General features: G+C 38.0%; 1 protein-coding gene across 1 annotated transcript in view; it reads right to left on the reverse strand.

The window, feature by feature from the left end:
• The window catches only part of LOC139123224 (substance-K receptor-like), a 54,897-nt gene extending 36,340 nt beyond the window's left edge, over positions 1-18,557 (reverse strand). The window contains exon 1 of the mRNA XM_070689340.1: positions 17,894-18,557. Coding sequence (XP_070545441.1) covers positions 17,894-18,346 — 453 coding nt within the window. The 5' untranslated portion in view covers positions 18,347-18,557. The remainder of the gene's footprint in view (positions 1-17,893) is intronic.
• Positions 18,558-21,476: the final 2,919 nt, after the last annotated feature.

Consider the following 21,476-nt stretch of genomic DNA (forward strand, 5'->3'; position numbering starts at 1 on the left):
ACATATCTGAATTGACTTGATCAAAGTTGACGAAACTTTCTGAGTACATTGGATATTCTATGATATAACATTTTTGAAAGTCATTAAGGTATTTTGAGATCAGCTAATTACTAATTTGCATATTTACCGAACTTTCTGAATGAGGGACAAACATCTGAATTGACATGACCAAAGTTTACGAAACTTGCCACGTACTATGAAGATACTGTGATATGACAATGATAAAAGTTGTTGAGCATTTTTAGCTCAGCTAATTACTAATGCGTGTACAAGGAACTTTCCTAATTAGGGATATATATCTGAATTGACTTGATCAAAGTTGATGAAACTTGCTACATACATTGGAGATACTATACTATGATATAACATTATTGAAAATCATGAAGCGTATTTACTTCAGCTATTACCAATTTACATATTTAATGAACTTGCTATGTACATTGAAGATACTATCATATAACATTTATGAAAGTTGTATTAGAATGTTTAGATAAACTGGTCACTCATTTACATATCTAATGAACTTTAATAAGTAGAGAGAAATATTTGATATGCCTTGTTCAAACATGAAAAAACATGCCATGTACATTGAAGATACTGTGATAAAAATATTACTGGAAGTCCCTTAGCATTTTACAGCAGCAGGTCACTAATTTGCATATTGAACTACATCTCCAAATAGGGACACAATACTGGAAGGACGATACAAAAGTTTGTCAAGCGTACATGTGTATTGATGAGACAAGTATATTGTATTAGTGAAAGATATTTTACATTTTTCATGTCAGCTAATTTATAATTTGCATATCTTATGAGCTTTCACAGTTTGGCATATATAGTTTGAAGGACTTGACAACAGGCAATTATACTTGCAATATACAGTTGTGATACAATGACAGCAGTAAAAGAAAATTAGTATTCTTATTTCATCTAATTACATATTTGTACGCTTAATGATTTTTACAATTAATCTTTTGTGAATATTGTTCATGATGTTGATCATAACCCTTTCAATGAAGTTGAAAACATGTGGCCATAGTTTCAATCTACAGACAACTGCAATTGAAACACATGAGCATTTTCAGTTCATGTATGGTTCGTTGATGTTGCACTTCAGCCACGAAGGCAAAAATAATGCAACCTCCTAACATGGTAAATCGCGTCACGGTGGCCATGAATTGAAAACGAGGGTTCTTCTGATAACACTCAGCATGTACTGGAGTAAGACTACAATTACTTGGTGGAACAAAGACGGAACTGAGCAGTAATTGCAGTATGCCTGAGACTTGGTAGCATCTATATCATCATTAAATATCGACTTAAAGGAGTCGTAATTTCTAGAGGTGAAAGACAATCTGCAGGATTCCGCAGCGAAATTTACGACCTGTGTCTGGTTACTAGTCTATAACAAATTATTGCCGTCTGCGTCGTGTTAAGACAGGCGTTGAGGACCGACGAGGTTTGTGTTCTATGATTTATGGCAAGTTTGTTCATGTGGAGGTATCGGTATCTGTCAAAACCGGCCTCTATTGATTATTGATCTGTTTGAAATGCCCTTTCGAACTCATCATCTTGCCTCTCTGTATAGGTATATAAGGATTCAGTTCGCGTTGTCTCCTTTGCACATTCCCTTCCCTTTCCTCAATGAATATTGATCACGTTCAGGCCTTGGCCTGTAACCCTCCTGCCTGAGTATCGCTCCATCACGAACAAAGGGGATAAAGAAAATCATTATTGTATGCAGCCATCACATCATCCAGCTAAACCTATTTAATCTCAACAAAGGGCTGTCTAAGATGTGGTGAATAGAATAAAAATGAATGGAAATTATTTCCAAAGGCATCGTCTTCATGTCTTCCAAAGTAACGATGGTTGACTGAATGCTTTCTTAAATCAAACTTCAAACAGGTGTTCATCACTTGCAAGAATGATACAAGCATTATGGTGAGATATTTCTGTTCATAACCTGAAAGGTAAAATGCGCCGCAGGGACAGATATTTGGACTCTCAAACTTTTAAAATATCCTTTTGGCCTACCACTTGTGGGGCTCATTTTGAAGCGTTTTGTGAAAATCAGGAATTTTATTTCCTCCATAGGGTGAACAGGATTGGCATGCTCATTTTAAATTGCAAATATCGGTAAATATTGGGTAATTTTTTTTGCAAGTACCAAAATGTGCAAAGTGATCACGGATTGTTAGTCTTGATTTTGAAAGAGAATGGTTTGCTTGAGGAAATTGTGAGCAAAGTTTAATTCTTTCATTTTCGAGGAGTGAACTACCTTAAACTGAGCATAAAATCGTTGACATTTGGAGAGGCCATACTATCTGATAAGGGAGACCAAACGCCTAAGAAGCAAAGAAAGAATTGCAGAATAAAATTTATCTATTGTAGAATATAGTAGGTTGCACAAACCAGTTAAAGTCTCAGATAAATTTCCTTGAAAAGTAATCGCAATCATACCAATCCATAATCCAATGACACTAGGTCAGAATTTGTAAGACAATAGTTGTAAACATAGACACAAAACAGCACAGAACAGACAGTAAATAGACGGTACACAAACAAAGTCAAATTCATGAAAGAAAGATATATGGACCTCTGGCCAAAAGACCAAGAAGTGATGTCAGGTGTTTCGAAAATAGTAAGCGCATCCTGCCCCACATGTGGCACCCGCCATATATCAATCTGTAAGTCAGATAGGTAGTGGTCACTAACTAAGGCCCCATGTCACCGATGCCATCAGTGATCATTTGTCGAAGAGAGATATTGTATTTATCTACCAGCTTGCGATACCTGCCAAAAAAGCGTTTGAATGTAGAGACAAGTCTTGCTCTGGTGTAACCTTGATTTAACAGTTTGTAAGAGAGATGGCCATGTCTCTCTACAAAATCACCATATGAAATGCATGCTCTTGCATATCGAATAAGCTGGGAAATGTATACCCTATATGCAGGTGAGAGTGGAATATTACTGATGAGGTGTGGAAAATTGATTATACTAAAGTTGAAAAGTTGAAGTATGTCGAAATTAGTATTCTGCGAAAAAACATTCCGTCAATCTATCGTTTGCTATTTATATGCTGTTTGACATTGTTTCACATGATATGTGTCCGTGTTTTTCATTGGATCTCCATTCTTGATGTTTGATGATTTTGCTCCTTTCAATGGTTGTAAATAAAATGTTTTTGAAGAATCGTGCAGAATATATTGTCTATGCTTAATATTTATCGGCACTTAGTCTTTCCCTACAATTTAAAGAATCCACATTTGTAATAAACGACCCCTTCTTTTCCACAAACGCAGATTGTATTGAGTTAATTACTCTAATGGCACCGTAATCCGATGTTTATGTTATCGTGATACAACTAAAACGAAAAGAAGTTGTTCTTATCTGCATGAAATAAACGCTGTCTAGGAATATACGGTATCTGTAAGACTTGCGTTTATGTCGGGAGAATCATGGTTTCTAGCAGGTCTGAAAAATCGACTTTTTTCGCCCAGAATGAAAACAGTCGCCTTGCAGAATAGAGTGTCATTATACGGTATTAAGGTAGTATGCTCCTCAAAAGTAAAAGAATTAGAATTTTATTCAAACTTTCCGCAATGAAACTTTCGGCAATTCTCTTACCTAATCAAAAACAAAAATCAAGGGGCCGGTCGCCGTACAAAGTCTGGAATTAGAGAAATATGTTACCTAAAATTTACCGAAATTTGAAACCCTGTGTTAACTTTATGTCGAACTATAAAATTGTCAATTTTCGAAAAACTAAACCTATTAAAAGTCTTCTTACCCCATGAGCTTCAAATTTGAAAGATTTGATTGTCTGAATCTCTGTCCATAGAGCACATTCTACCTTCAACCTTGTTTTGGTTGGAGTAGGCGGAGACCATACATGCAGACATGACTGAATGTTTCAACCTATATTATCGGTTGAGTTCATATTTTTGAAGAGTGGTTAGATTTTAATGTTGTTCGTGCCTCCAAATTGAAAAACTTAAACTTATGCCAAGCTTTTTTCTCATGGAAACTTTAAACCGTTCCCTCGAAATAAAAAAAATGGAAATCAGGCTTCACCTTCCAAATGCGGTACAAGAGAAACAAAATTACCGATATTTACCGACACCTGAAATTCAACATGGCCTCCATCCCTTGGAAAAACTAAATTTTCTTGTATTTTCACAAAAATAAGCGGATGAAAACTTTTGATACTCTATGAGCTTCAGAATACGCCAACAAAAGTAGTACAATAGCATATAATATTATTATAAGTTTGATTTCAACAGTTCACATGTCCTAGTTAATACGAAATAAAATGTGTGTAGAGGAAGATCCATCATAATGCCATCATGCAAATACTTCTGACATACTGACACCTTGATTAGGGTTTTCGCTAACCTGCTGTCTTATCCCCGATATAATCCCTTCTCAACAAATAGCTACCGTTAGGATTTTTATTTTTTCAAACTTCAGCATAGACCTGACAAAATCTAAGGCAGTGTTTGTCATGTACACTGTATTGGGTTACCAATTCTACCTTGTCGTTACCTGGACAAATGCAGCGACACGATGTCACGTCACGCAGAAATATTTATAATGTGTACGTAATGGGTATAGGTAGCCATTCCATGAAACGCTGATTACAACCGCCACATGACAGCGCTGGTATAACAACTACTCGAAAAAACTCGTATACATAAAGTCTTTCTTGATCCGTAATGACCCGCATGTCTGTGCAATGTGCGTGCAACTTTGTTTGATTCGACAACGCAGCAATGGCTGCTAGAAAACGATATAACTCAATTTTTTAGTCTCTGAAAAGCGTAACCGACAGCTGTACTCTAATTTCTAAATTACGCTATTTACTGAAGTGAATGTTGTAGCCTGTGGGTTACTTTTTATCAACGCTTTGACGTGTTATCAACCTTGATACCTTACATAGAAGAAAAAGTAAATTAGTCTTGGTACTTGCTATTGGAAGAAAGCAGTCTGAGGAAAACATCGCTGGTAGGAAACTGTCAACGTAAACGTGTTCTATGATAAAATTCAGTTTAACAGGTAATAAATTGGATGATCAGCGTTCAAATTATGGCCCTGTATCGACATGTTTGAACAAGGAGGACAACACACGACGATGGTTTATAAATCATGATCTTAGAGTACAAAACAATATTCTATCGATTGAATGATTATGGTTATTCAAAACACGATTGGAACTAATTCAGGATAATTGGATGGTGAAGTAATGCCGATTTAATTTACAAATATAATTTCATCTTTTCTTTTTACAGTACACACTTGTTCTTAGGAGTAATTTGAAATATTGCAACATTCAGCTATACGGCACCTAACACTTTTGAGAAATTTGAAAAATAAGAAAATCTAATTATCCCAAATTAGTTCCAATCGTGTTTCAAGTAACCTCTAATAACATTTCAATAAGAAGCTCTTTCAATTTTGAAAGAATTGTCGGATATTTCGATAGAATCTACTTCTAACAAATTAATTTGTAAAGTTGAAAGTTAATGATAGCGCAATATTTCGGCTTTCGTCTTTGTTGTAAAACTGATGGGGTTAATTGGTTCTATAGAATAATTTCTGTCATGTTGGCCAAGCGTGATCTGCAAAATGTATCGTCTTCGAGTGGATTGGAAATGTTGTCTAGATAACTCGACTCTTGACATTCTAGCGCAAAACGGGACAAATCTATAGAAAAAAATATTACCTTCAAATGCACCGTCTTTGTGCGACATGCACGAAGTCAGATGCCATTACTTCGAATCATAGCAACTTCATGTCTATCTTGTACAAAGTTCAGTCAGCGACAGTTTCGAACGTGACGTCACTAAGATGGCTTGAATCAGGGACTGGTCTAAAGTCACTGCCCGGCGTACGTAGCACAACAGTTTCAGAGACAAGAACTTTAACTGACCCCTTTCAGAAATATCAAAAACTGAGCAAGAATATTCTGTTAACGTTCGTATGCCAGAATGGTGAGGGATTAGTGCAACACATCCACGTCAAGAGCGTAACAGTTCTGACTAGGATCTTGCTACCAATTGCCTTCTCTCACAAAATTGACTTTGAATAAAAATTACAAAATGATTTTCATTAACATTTAAAATCGCTCGGCCTGTTCGAATTCCATTCCAAATGAACTCTTACAATATTGTCGAGTGAGATGACAAAGATGATTTTAGCTGATTTTACATATAGACATAAAATATCAATTTCATGTAGGAAGTAACGTTATTAGGGTACCCCTGACTTTCAGCCGTTGTCATGACAATCGTAAGACGAATGATACAACTACTCCGAGTTGTTTCACTGATCGACGGAAATTCCATGTTATGTAGACACAACACATGCAGACTTTTTGAGTAGGCCTAAGAGAGAGAGAGAGAGAGAGAGAGAGAGAGAGAGAGAGAGAGAGAGAGAGAGAGAGAGAGAGAGAATCTATGCTGTGGGTGTAAATTTCAGACGGAAACCTGACATCAGAGAGTGCAGGGCAGTAGTACACAGAGAGAATCAATTGATTTGTTGTCTGTATGATAACAACAATTGCTACAGGAAAATAGAACGAAGCGAATGTTTATCTTCCTAGCCGTACCGATGTATTGGAAGCGTTTCCTCCACGTGAAGGCATGTTATGGCCCACTGTAAAATAGTATGCAAATGACATTTTACAGTATTTTCTACTATATACTGACACAATATCTCCATTTCGGTCGACAGGGATTTGATGTTGCCATTTCTGCTTCTAATCATTTTTAAATGCTTTTATTTCCTTAATTTACGTAAGAATTCTCACAAACACCAAATAATGGTCTGATGTGGCTAGAGATACACTCTTCACTACTGAAATGTTGGTTTATTGTTTGCTTCATCTGTGATTAATGGCACACATGGACTCTTTATGATCGAGCCCAGATCACCCTGTGGACTCATTTGCAAGAGTACTTTTCGAATCAAAAATTAAGACGCAATAATCGCATGTGCCACGTATTTACTTGCTAGCATTCTATTGCCGGGCGAACGCTGCGGGATGGTGGGGGGGGGATGGGGGGTGGGAGAAACAGACTCTGCCATCTGTTAAATGTTCACATTTGATATATATGAACTGGCATTGATATATAGCGGATACTACATGTAGTGCCAGATATGTTCATTCATGACACCACTTCTTTATTTAGGAACGCCATACATTCGGGGTTTTTTGTCATCGATTGACTACTCTGCAGGAGTTATTCAATAAAAGTACCCTGCTCGTCAATCGTCTGCTCTGTGCGTTACTTGATGTTTTATACATTCTTTTGCGATAGAACAGTTGAAGATCACTGATGGGTGTGACGGTTGATATCTCTAGCCTCTAGGAGTTTTCTGATGCACATTAATCACATTTTTGTGTTAGGCAGCAAAGGCATTTTTTAAACTTCGGTTCGTTGTGACAGAGTAACACAAACGTGTATGTATTGATAATGTCGTCAAAGTAAGAAGAGAGAGAGAGAGAGAGAGAGAGAGAGAGAGAGAGAGAGAGAGAGAGAGAGAGAGAGAGTGAATTTGGCGATATGCTCTTTGTTTCCTCCTGGTCAAAATCAAAACAATGCAGTATCAATTTCGTAATTTATTGCAAGCAACGTCATTTTTGCCAATGTTTTAGAAGTCAAGATCAAGTCGAGATTGTAGGGGGTACAGAAGTGATAATTGCTGTCTTATACAGTAAGATTCGCGGTGTGCTGGTCACACTCACAATTTGATCGACTTATTAACCAAAGGCATAAACAAGTCCATCACGCACATCGTACATGGTTGTCGATTATACTCTTAAGAATTTGACTTTAATAGTGACAGGAATATCGAGAAATGTTACAATGGATTCTCCTCAGAGATATATACTTAGGCAGTGATGTTAAACGTCTTGTTGTTCAACGGCAGTGATTCAAGTCCTGGTTCATTTGGACAGTTACAGGCTTTCTTTGTTACACTGTTAAAGCAAATATTTTCAAGATCAAGTCTATAGACGCTATATAACATTTTCTCGCAACTCTTACTTTGATATAACCGAAGTAGGTTAAGAAGCAATGCTCTTACACGACTTCATAAAAGTCAAAAAATATTAACTAGTTCCAGCCGTACAGTCTTATTTTATGTATCCAATATAATCTGTTAAATATCGATAACAGTCGAGCAATTTGCAGTCATTGTCAGTGTTTGATTTCTATGTTTGTAATTCTGTTAAAACTGAAATCTGTTATGCCATGTAATATTTCATTTGCATAACCGGTCACGCATTCAGAGGTCATTGACAGGTCAGGTTGAGCTTTTTAGAAAATACTGAATATTTTTCTGCGAATTTAGCAGGCATCTAGATTAGACATGAACATCAGACACTGATGTTTCATGAATATTAACAACACAACTGAAATCGATACTGAATTGTGAAAAGTCCGCTCAAAAAAATTTGCTGTGAAGTCTGACAGTCCGGAAAATAAATTGCTGGCTTTTTAAGTAATTATTTATGAGTAAAATGTCAACCTATCAACCAACCTATCTATCAAAAAATTCGCCAGTCATGTCTGTCCCTTTGACTTCAAATTAAAGTCCTTCGGTTCAACCAGTATACAGATTGAGAAAATGGGAAAAGGCAAATTGAAATTCTTTGATGGCGAATTTAAATCAGCCAGGTGACGTTCTCAAGCGCAACAATTTCAAGATCTACAGACCATCAGTAGATTTTCAAGATAACGATTAAAAAGTGACGTCATCATCGATGTGCTACTTTTTGAAATATACGCAGAGTAAAGTAGAGAAGCACACTGATGACGGAAGATAGCTGTAATCTTCCGCAGTTTGACATTTCCAGTGTCTCTCTGTCTCTGTCTTAGTTGACTCTTTCAGATATTCAATATGAAATAGAAGACGGTGATTGCTCGAGATTCATAGATCATGTATTCAGTTTAATTTTGTGGGCACCGAAACGTAATAGAATTATACATCGCAGTTTTACTGTATAGTGCAGTGCAGCACAACTTAACACATAGTAAAACACAAAACAACACAGCAGAGCACAGAACAATTGTGCAGCGCAGGACAGCAGGGTACAGCGCAGTACCACACAGTACTGTAAGGTACAGCACAGCACAGGGCAGCACTGGACATTGCCTAAAGCTACAAAAGAACACATCACATCACATCACATCACATCACATCACATCACATCACATCACATCACATCCCATCCCATCCCATCACATCACATCACATCACATCACATCACATCACATCACATCACATCACATCACATCACATCACATCACATCACATCACATCACATCACATCACAGCACATCACATCACATCACATCACATCACATCAAATCACATCACATTGCAGCACATCATATAACATCATGTCACGTCACGTCACGTCACGTCATGTCACGTCACGGCACACCATGTCACATTACGTCATGTCATGTCATGTCATGTCATGTCATGTCATGTCACATCACATCACATCACTTAACATCACATCATTTCACATCACTTCACATCAATTCACATCACATCACATCACATCACACCACATCACTTTACATCACATCACATCACATCACACCACATCACTTTACATCACATCACATCACATCACATCACGTCACAGCACATCACATCATATCACATCACATCATATCACACCACATCACAGCAACATCACATCACATAACATTACACTGCACCACGTTAAGTGACGTTATGTTACGTACGTTGCAGTACTGTACAGAAAGTACAGTACAGCACAGCACAAGCACAGGACAGGACGACGCGACAAAGTACAATGCAGAGAATCAAAGCACATCACAGCACTTTGTCGACTTTCGTAGATGTTGAATCGTAGGCGCAGTTGTATTTAATTTCTTTGATTGTGATTTTTTGGAATAGAACGCATCTAGTAGCGCAGATATTTGATGACTACTGATGTACTTATTAAAGGAGTAGTTACGTGTAGTCATTGTTCCTATTTATATAAGCAGCTAAGTTTTAAAGGCCTTGCGCGAACAGGGGATTTTACACAATATCGATGTCATTGGTGAGTCGTTGAAAGGGATAGAAAAATTCAATACTTAGCCCGGGCATTTTGTCAAATCTTTATGTGACCCGGGAGAAACTTTTTCTAATCATTGTCGAAATACAAGGTAGTGTGGGTTATGACCTGATTATGCAAATTTAATCACGGTAGTCATCCGGGGTAGTCGTATCCACTTTACATATTGCGTTGAGCCTTGCACGTTTGAAACTGTACTGTTGTGCTTTCTTCTCGAGTAATACACACTTTCCAATTTAACATGAACAACACACATCAATGTCTACTCAATGGTATTAACTAATCAAAAACACATTTCAAAATAAATTTCTCCCAGCCTACAGCTTACATGAACCATGATATTTAAAACTGTATGATTTGGAATCACAAGTGAAGTTTACAGATTAAAAGATGTTGATGGCTAGATATCACGCCTAATCGATGCATAATTCAGTCTCAGCATGTTATCCCGTGTCAAATCGATTCGTCCTAACCTCAACAAAATCCTCTTCATTTTTATTTGTTTGTATACGCAGGTACAACTAGTTACTTACAGTGAAAGAGTGAACTTTCGCTGTTGAAAATGTCAGATCTAAATTTTCGAAAACTTCTCAGTTTTCTTTCTGGAAAGTTGATCATTTTCCAAAATATTAGGAGAGGATTATTGGACATTTTCGCACATTCGTTTAATTGTGAAAACTTTGGTGACAGGTCCGTGTTTTGTAGATATTTGGCACACGCCAAGGCGTTATCGCTGGGAATATATACCAGAAAGCATTGAGGGATACTGCGATCGGAATGTGAGTTACTTCAAGGGCCAGTAGCTGTAAATTTTGATGACCTTTTCCTCAATATTTTTCATTTTTGTATGAACTTTCCAAAAGCATGTTGAAACACCTGCTATAAAGCTTGTCAACTCAGCACCTGCATATAGAAAATACACTTTTATTGTTTACATTTGAATTATAGTCCAGACCAAAGTTTACTTGTCAACGTCGATCAAAATGCAGTCTACACATGTACATTCTGAGTTGACAAGCTAAATACTGTGTACCTCAACACACTTTAAGTAGAACAAGAAGCCGTAATTGACATTAAAAACCGAAAACAGTGAAAAAATCTTCAAAAGTTACAGGGACTGGCCCTTTCACGGCATTTCAGAAGTCCAAGCTATAGGCCTAAATGGCAGATGTCACAGACACAAGCAAGGCTTCATTTGGTACCAAGGAGCGCTGAAACTAACAGCTAATAAATTGGGGTTAGGTCCAATTTTGACAACCTAGACAGCCGTTGAATTTTCCGATGATGGAATCCAATTAAATCCAATTATTCAAACGTGCATTATTCCCCCGGTGAAAAATTTCTACTTCTTGCAAAGGAAACACTTTCAAGTGGTTTCTGTCGCTTGATTGCAGATGAAGGACTCATGTTCTTCAAGATATATAATATGATAAAATGACTCCAACTATTATTCTCTAAGGTCTGAACGTAGATACGACAAAGACAGAAATTAGGCCTACACATCAACATAGTAGAGCTATGAGTTTATGACGAAATCTAATCACTGACATCTTGGTGCGGTCTAAGAAATTCCAATGACTTCGCTGTGCTTTGTGATAGGCTATCACTTTCAAAGTTACTTTAAAGATTCAATGTATTTTGTTACCGTGGGTCTCCCTAGTAAACTCTCGAGTCTGACAGAAGCTGATGTGTTTGCGGCTGACTCGCAGCGTGTTTGCAAGGTTATATCTGATTGGTCGATTGTCACTATTCACAGCCACTTAGGGAGTCTATTTGTATTGTTTTCATTATATTGGTAAGATTCAGCCACCCAATTGGATAACAGCTTCGAAATCGCTGCGAGTCGGCCCTGTGTTTGTGGTTTCGCGTGTAGGCTTATCTCAACTTAACAGGTCAAAATAATGTTATCACGAAAAAGTCGGAGACCTGTATTTTGGAATCTTTGATACTCGGAGAAAAACGAACTCACAAATCTTATGAGGCCACCATATATTTAAAGCTGCTGATATGTCGTGGTGCTATGGCAACCAGTATAATGGCGAATCTGTGAAGTGTATGTCGTTTCCATGTCGTCCTCCGAGAACCCCTAAGATATCTCAAAGCGGAAAGCATTGGTGATGGAGAAAAAGTTGCGCAGGATAACACGACTGCAATTTTCTTTTGGTTCATTTTAGCTATTTTAATGATCACTTGAAAAATTATTCGACATGTATCAAATTTATCGTCAGTCACGAAACATTTCAATCAAATACATAAAGCCAAACCCTTGTATCACCTATTGAGCCACCGATCATAGATTTCGCCTATAATTGTCTTCTCTTCAGATTGAACAAACCGTTCATAAATTTGTTATGTTACACTATCAAAAATGGCTTTGATAAGGGATTTTGAATCAAGGTATCGGTTCAAACGATTTTCGGTGGCAAATATCTTTTATAAATACAGACGCGTAAGTGTCGAACGACTAACGACGGATTTACCAAAGACACCACTTCCATATCGTCCTCGTCACGGACCGTTTCGTTATTGTCGTCGCTCCGGCCGGGGACTTGAACTAGTTTAGCTTGAAAGCTGGCTCCACTGATACGGTGAATTGTTGTTTTCGTCCACGGTAATTTAGCGCCATGTGTCGGTTTTAACTTCAAAAGACGAATCTGCTGTCTACGTCTTGTCTAATTGACTGATGTCACACCATTAACACGTTGTAAATGACTTTATGCATTTTTAATTTCTCTCACCAGCAAGCTTACCAATTTCCATCATTCCACACTTTTAAATGACAATAATAATTTTGTTTCCATCGCCTGCGAATCCACACCCAACATTCCAAGCAGAAGCAGCACGGGTGTTATCGCTTATTTAGATCTCTAGTAACGCAACGCACTCTCGCTACCATCCCATTCTTATTCTAAGCAAAACATCTATAGTTCAGATACTAGATAGACTCGACAAAGGCGACAATAAAAAATTCGTAGGTGCCTGCCGGTGCAAGCTTTACAGCTTTCCTTTCCAGCATTTGGTATCGAAGTGTAAATTAGTGACAGGTTTCAAACGTGTCCTGTCACATTCGACTGTGCCTTCAAAATATGACTTATTAATATTTAAATTGGTGGTTCGTTGTTACATTGTATTTATCATCGCAAAGGGTTAAACCGACGTAATTCTTCCAGTAGCCACAGAAATTATCGTTCCGTTCAAGTATCGACTAAATACAGATATTCATGTAAGCCTAAAGATTACATTTTTTTACTTGTAAAGAAATGTGTGCGTATGTCGATTACTCTCTCATCGTTCGAGCAGATTGCGACCACGAATAATTATACGCAGTCAGTTTATACCGGCAAAAGGTAAGTCAGATAGACGTAAATGAATAGACCAGACTATTGCCAGGGATATATTTTACGAGCTTTCCCCGCCAAAGGCAGTATACAGTGCTAAAAGAAGCTGGTAAGCTTGATAACGGCAACGTCGATGAAGCTGTGTAGAAAGTTATGCAGGATGTGTGAATGTCCTGATGTAGCGACGAGAGCAGCATTCTGGAATACTAAATGTTTCAACGTTGAATATTCATGAAGACATCAGCAGAGCAAATGCTTGCACAATCAGCACAACGGAATATTTCATGCACTCTCCGTGCCTTATCTTTGTCTGTGCCTCACTATGTGTCTGCCTGTCTATCTCTCCCTGTATCTGCATATATGTTTTTTCTGTCTCCGGTACACGAACCCACCTCTGCTATCACATTGAGGTCAGAGAACCAAAACATTAATGTGAGCTGTGAAATTGGTCATGAAATATTAGTAAAGACAGAAAGTTATTAAAGATAAGACTTACTTAATCATGTGTCTGATCGACAGAAGGTGTCCTTGACAGTTATCTACCGTAAACTGTTAAAAGCCTTATTTGTGATTAATATCCTACGATATATTTTTCTTTTACGTTGTCGTTCAGTTGATAATAAATTGACAGCTTTCTGTATTTTGTGTAATGGATATAATATATCAATATTCTGTCGACAGAAAATGAGGCAAGACAAGATCGGACGAGAGTAAACATCGACAGGAAATGTCTCTATCTACACACTTTCAAGATCGCATATTTCCGTAAACTACACACTCTTGGCATCATAGGAACACATTGGCCAAATTCCTGGCCAACAATTATCATTCCAGGAGTTGATAAATTCTGTGTGGACTGTCAATGGAATATTCTCCTGCGCTGTTCCTATGAGAAAACCAGTCGAATATTTCCGTACCGGATTATCTCGAGAAAAACAGATTTTTTATTACACTGAAGTCCAATAGTAAGACTGTTCAATAAAACTGTTTTGGCAATGTTATATTGAGATTTCTGGCCAGGCAGAACAGCATGAAGGAAGCTGTATTGAGCTGCGTTGCTTGATAAGTGATTTTTGTCTCCGACTCCTCACTATGCCTCTATGACGTCAGAAGAACCGACGAAAAGCAATCAGTGTTCTATACGATTCAATTTGTCATCTTTAAGAAGACTCCGTCAGGAAGTAGGTTTTTAAAGAACTCTTCTGTCGACTCGGGAAGTGAGTCTCGGTAAGGAAGAAGTGAGCATTTCGATTCTATCTCATCAAAAATGTTCTAATTCCATGAATGTCGTCCACACACCTTTTGAACCATTAATATATATATTTAAGCAATAATGTACTCCTCCCGACCTTTAATGGACGACAGAAAATTTTGCACGACATAATGCACGAGGCGAAGCCGAGTATATTATGTCGTGCAAAAGTTGCTTAAATCCATTATGGGCCGGGAGCCTGAGGGGTACATTGTTGCCATTATTTTATAGTTTTGGCGATGCCAGTGAATTTGTAAATGTGGAAAATATCTGAGGCCACAATGCTAGATAATCAGATACATTATCAGTGATAATCTGGGGTATGACGTCACAAATTCACTGGTATTGACAAAGCTATACTATGATAAAACACAACGTTGATGTAAAATTAGGTACACTTTACATTTCACAAAGCTTTTCAAGAGTAATCTTTGTGTTTTTAAAGGACAACACAGATATTCCTTCTCGATATCTATTCCTGAAATCTCTGTCAATGTTATACTACAGTTCAGAAACTTCTGTTTCTCTGCTGTTTATGCCTGAAATTGATTTCCTGTATGGATTATCTTGTCGAGGAATATTGAACTTTCAAATATCTTTACATGGTGCAGTGTGTGGGGGCAGCACGCTCTTTGCACATACTACATTAAAGAATAGTTTATAGAAGTCTTACCCGCTGTCGTTTCTAACGACAAAAATACGTCTTGTTCATAAAATGGCGGGAAAATGTCCTCTTCATTAAATGAAAAGACTCAGTCTGGTTTACCCCAGCGATGAGACATATATTCGATACCACAACTACAGTACAGTACACGAGATCGACACATCAAAAACTGATAATAGGCTCGTGTCTGCAAAGACATCAACCACGACCTGAAAAGGGGCAACATCAACCACGACCTGAAAACAGGCAACAGATGTTGAAACAGTTTTGCGAAAATGATTTTTTTTTAAATATGTCGGTTAAACTCAGTCTAACGTAGTGCGGGTGTTATACTACTGTCCCATCTTTACCAGAGGTAAGAGTCTTGACAGCGATATGTACGCAAAGCCTCAAAGGCACCTAACTTTCATTAGCTTTACATTATCTCTTATAGTTACCCTCTTTTGATATAGATTATACGAAAAATTGATCTAATCACCCCTGGATTCAAACAAACATAACATAACCCCGCAATTGATATTTTGCAATTTCATTTCATTTTTTTCATGCCTAGGGCCATTACATACAACTCTGTGATGACAACTCTGTTTAACATTACTGCTTTTCTGAAAAGCTAAGAAGCGTTCTCTCGTAATACTTTTTCTCTCCTATGCTTCGGTTTGGTTTTGTTCCTTACCTTTCCAGCCCTCGCTTTTCCTTCAGCGCTATCTAATCACCATGTTCATCGTATGTAGTTTTATTTTATCACTGCAACATTTTGTACCGACTTTGTCTCTTCCCCCATAAGCTGCCTTTCAGTTAGATTTATCATAATATCCCTTTTCACCAAATGTTATACATGCCCTTTCCTCATTTGCCTCCACTCCCCTATATCCTTTCTGATTTTACGCCCCATTTCTATTTTCTCCTTAATATCATCATCCCTATCAGTTTCATCTTGCCGTCATCTGCCGTGTTTAATCCATCTTCTAACCATTATTCCCCATCGTGACCATTGCGGTATGTATTCCAATATGACTTCTGGGGGTATCACTCTGGAGAGTTTGCTGCAGGATGTTTCAATTCAACATTACTTGTTGTTTTTTCTTTCAGCATATTTGTACAGTGTGACCATGCTAATGGCATTACACATGTAGTTGTTTCGGTTGGTCAAGTTCCCGACTGGACAGCGCTATTGACAGCGAATGGGCCTGGCGTCTTCATCGAATTTGGACACTCTGGCATGTTAATGGATTATGGTTTGGCATGTTAATGGATTATGGTTTTCTTGGAAAATGTGCGAGTTCTTGACATGATAGATGAACTGATGACATGATAGCATATAATGGCACTCAAATAAGTGTGAAACCTACCATTATTTTGAAAAAAAAGGCTTCAGTGCTACCAGATGAATACTAAGGCTCTTATGTGCAGCCTATAGTAGCCTCCCCTTTTTTAAGGATTCCGCTTGCAACAGAACACTACGAAAGGGGCAAAAGATCGACAGTTACCAAGAACCATAAGTTATTGGAATATTTTATTGCTTATACGTCTATTGTTCGACAGTGTTCAGTACACACCATCACAAAAGACAAACAGCTAAATTTAGGCCGATGGTACAAAAGGCGTATAGATCTAAATTTAGGCAGGCGATAAGTCATTTAACATTGGTAACATCGCCATTAGATCGAACACTGTAAGATTTCTTTTAGGGCTCCAATGTGATTTTTTGATTAGTTTACCTTCACGAAAGTTGCACAGAAATGGAAAAAATACGCTTGTCCAAAGTATGTTTTGATGTTTTAAAGCGCGCCGAGCATTGTTTGTGGGTGTCACTGTAACCGGTTTGAATCATCATGATACGTACGGTATAGATGGCCCGCAAGCTGTCTTTTTTATTGTTCACCAATATTTAAGTGCTGGTGATGGGTCACAAAGGTGCAAAGGAAGCTGTCAAAAGATATTTTTATCATCGTATCCAGGGCTTTTTCAATCCAAATTGTACCCAAGCCCGACAATTTTGAATGGTACAGATACTTCAATCCAGAGACCCTTAAGACTTTAAAACTGGTTGAAATTAGTCACTTATCTCACCGGGCAAGTATAAATTATTTTGACTACTTTGATTTCAGGTTTTACGTGACTTTAGTCAGTATATAAGTAAGTGCTCACTGTTAAGTTCGTGTCGTGTTTCTCTTTCATACTTTCGAGACACTAGGTACGTGACCTAACTTCTGTACAACATTCCTTAAATTCTACAAGAGATCAATGAGGAAGGTCTGCGTCACTGCGTCAACGGAAAAATTCTTACGGACACTTTAAGTTGAAATCAATACATGGCGCGATATTTTACGTCCTTACCAAACCCCGAGTAATAATGCAGGGGAATCCTGAGAAACGAATTCGATTATAATGAAAGACAAACTAAGTGAATTTAAAGATGTGCCGAGCTGAAACGTGGACTTACTTCGACAAAAATCGACTCACTTTGCACTTACCAAAAAAAGAAAGCTTACGTATCCATTATGACAAATGCAAAACAGTGTAAACGTTACCTGTTGCAGGAATATGACGGCAGGGCACATTGCGCTTCCAAAGATCCAGTGTCCGTACATAATAGTAGGGAAGGTGAACGGCATGCAGAATACAGCCATTGTCAAGTCAGCCAGAGCTAGGTTGATCAGGAAAATGTTTAAGTCCGTTTTGGACTTGCCGAAAGATAACACGAGAAGAACAATGACGTTACCTATGACAGAGAGAGTGATATTGCAACTGAAGGCGAATATCAATGCCGTCCGCCATTCTACTTCCAATTCTGAGCCGTCGGCCTCCGAATCGAGTAGGGAACGCTCGCTTGTTTGAACCGAATCATAACTTTTCTCCCAATATCTTCCCTCCTTCGCAGACCGATTGAGCATGTATTCGATAATGTGGGCGTGGATGCGTTGCCAAAGAATATCTGGCGGCGTGGTGACGATTGTTTGGTTGAGGTTTGTTGTCATTTCCATTCTCCGTGCGAAACTCGCCTTTACGACCAGTATGAGGTAGCAACGACTGCCAGTTTATCACTGTCTATTCTTCGATATAAGCGAACTCACAGAGGTAGCGGCGACTGTTTCTATTTAGGTTCGGGTAGACGTACGGCTACGATTGAGGTATCGCGCCACTGTGAGTCTTTGGCACGGCAGTTTTGATTCGGCGTCAGTCAGTAAATGCTACAATTCAATGGAAATAAGCAAGCTATATATATAGTGCTCTGATCAGGCACTCCCCTGTCACGTGTGTATGGACGAACAACCGATAAGAACGAAGAGTCTGGAGATATAATCATAATCAGATAAAATATTCTCTTTCGCCCCTCCTACCCGTGATATTCATGGGTCTTTCGTTTAAGTTGCCAGGACAAATCGACTTCAAGTTGAAAAAAACGGAGCAACTCTAGTCACTTTTCCCCTTTGCATTTGAATAGCGACACTCAGATGTAATGTTAAACGACCTGTATGATTTAAATGATGATATTTTTATTAAATTTTCAAGGACTAAAGTTTATTTCCTTTTGTGTATTTATGATTTGGACAATGTGAATTTTGTATTTGAATTATTGATATCGATTGCGATTTTAATGGCATTTGACGAAGCAGAAATTCATAGTGATTTACAAGAAATTAAACCGAGCAGCATGCGAATGTTAATATTGATGAAAACAGCATAAGGTCATTTAGTTTTAATGTTTTCACGGGGCACATAGGATACGGAAGTTACGAGAGACTATGTCGAGTAGTTGCTTTGGGAATATACGATCTAGGCTGCGTTCACAAAAACTGTTGGGGGGCTGGAGGAATTCAGGGGGACTTGAAAATTCTGCTCTGCCCGTAAGGGGGGACCTGAAATTTTTTTTGTTCCCTTTTACGTTTTACGTTTGCCAATTCCACGTTTTTGTAGGCAATTAAATTAAAAAATGAATACCATTTTATATCATCCAATTGTTGTAATGTTAGTAATAATTTAACAAAAATCTAGAACCATTTTTTCACATTTCATGATTTTTATCTTGAAAAAATCTAAACATGAAAAAATGAACCAATTTAAGAACTTGCCTTAGGAATATGACTTTACAAACTGCTAATAACAGGTAGTGTTGAACATCTGCGAGCGGAACGACGCGATACTGTTTATTTTTACTGCTCACACATCCTTTACAAATATGCGGGCTTGTGATAGGGGGGACTTGAAAAAATTTGATCTTATAGAGGGAAGATTTGAATTTTTTTAATAAGATTTCAATCGCGATTCCTCCAGCCCCCCCCCCCCCATCGTTATTTGTGAACGCAACCCTAGTTCATTGTGCACTGTACAGTACACTTGTATTAGAGAGAGTGGAGCGAACATTTTCTAAACACGTCTTTTCAGCGATAGTTCAAGTGCAACTGTGTTCTCTAACTGTAAAAGTTCGAATAACCCTTTCATCGCAAACTTGTTTCTTGAATATTCACTGATATCCCGTTTCGGCCATCATCTTTTCAAATAGTTTTATTTGGGCACGCATTTGTTTAACTCGAGATCTCTCAACTCTACATTCTTCAGACTGGTTTCAATTCGCAAGAGTCGACAGCTTAGAGGGTAAATTGCATGACACTTTCAAGTAATTGCGAAGATTTTGATCCGGTATCCCTTCCGCGTCAAGCATTTATCTGTGCAAACTTAGTCTGAAGGGCGTTGTATCATATCATCATAATGGGGAGATAACCAGAAATGGCGGTTGTTATTCTTAGTCCTTTCTGGCGGCTGAGCCAACGCATCTAGGTGCATGACTATAATTGGCTTCTCTTTAATTGCTATAAAAGAACCCTGGAAAGCTAATAATTACTCTGAGTAAGTGGCTTAAAACGCTAGAGGGCGTAACGGGTCAAAACAGGTGCAGCCAACGGAGCTATTCATCGAAAAAGCTATTCCAGGAGCAATTTTTGAGGGCAGGGGAAATTTTAATTTTGCTAGGGCAGGGGACATGTTTTTAGGTGGTAGGGGAGCAAATTTTAGGTTTTTTTGTAGGGCAGGGCGGATAATGGTTGATTTTCCTGGGGACAGGGCTTGGCGAAAAAGGGCAGGGGAAATTGGCAAGTTTTTTTCGCTACAGGGCGAGGGAGCTTCAAAAATTCACAGTGGGGAGGGGAAACAGGCAAAAATAAGTGGGGAGTGAGTAAAATGAAGTTTGAATGTGGGAGGGTAAGTCGAAAAATTTTCTGTGGGAGGGCAAATTATGAACAGCTAATTAATTACCCTCTTGACTTAAAATTAGTCAGTTCACATTATTTGTCATGCACAATATATCTTATCATAGTAAGGACCTTTTTAAAAGTGCATTGTTCGTTGGCTGCATCTGTCAAAAGGGAAATATGGCACTCATTGGCAGTCGCATAACGTCATCTAGACTGCAACCTCCACTGTATATTTACGGACATGCGACTGTTGTGAAGTTAGATAAAATACTACTGGCCCAGTAATTGTAAAGTGCTACAGTATTTTCAGTATTTTTGTTCCACGCATCAACCACAGTTGTTGGTATACCTTTTACAAGATATTAAAATACCCGGAATTTGGCTTGTCAGCCTGGGTAAACGTGTATATGCATTTATGGCATGTATTGTTATTTGCTGATAGTGGAATTCAGGTTAGGACCTGAATGACTGGTAAAGAATCAACAATAAAAATGCATAACATACATTATATGTAACAATACACAGTCTATGTTGATAAGCAAAAATACTGGGTATTTAAACATGCTGAAGACAGTAGCCTAAGAAACTGTAGGTGATAAATTGAGCTAAAACACTTAAATCGTAAAACGATATTGCAGTTAGTGAGGAGTCAATTGAAATAATGGTTTCTGGATATTTATTGAAAGATTCAAGCTTCATAACTGAGCTCCGATATCAGCACAAAATAGCAATGTATCGCCGTGTATATGATATTAACACACAGAATTTTCTGTGACAATTTTGTCTAGTTCTTGACCTTGCCATTAAATAAACCATCGTTCGGGATGAATAGCGAGTGAATTTGGAGCTTTTCTGGTCAGTCTATAGACTTATGTGAAGTTTAAGATGCAAGAATATGAACCCTGCTTTGAACGTTGACGAT

Source organism: Ptychodera flava, chromosome 22 (assembly GCF_041260155.1).
Source record: "Ptychodera flava strain L36383 chromosome 22, AS_Pfla_20210202, whole genome shotgun sequence".
NCBI lineage: Eukaryota > Metazoa > Hemichordata > Enteropneusta > Ptychoderidae > Ptychodera > Ptychodera flava.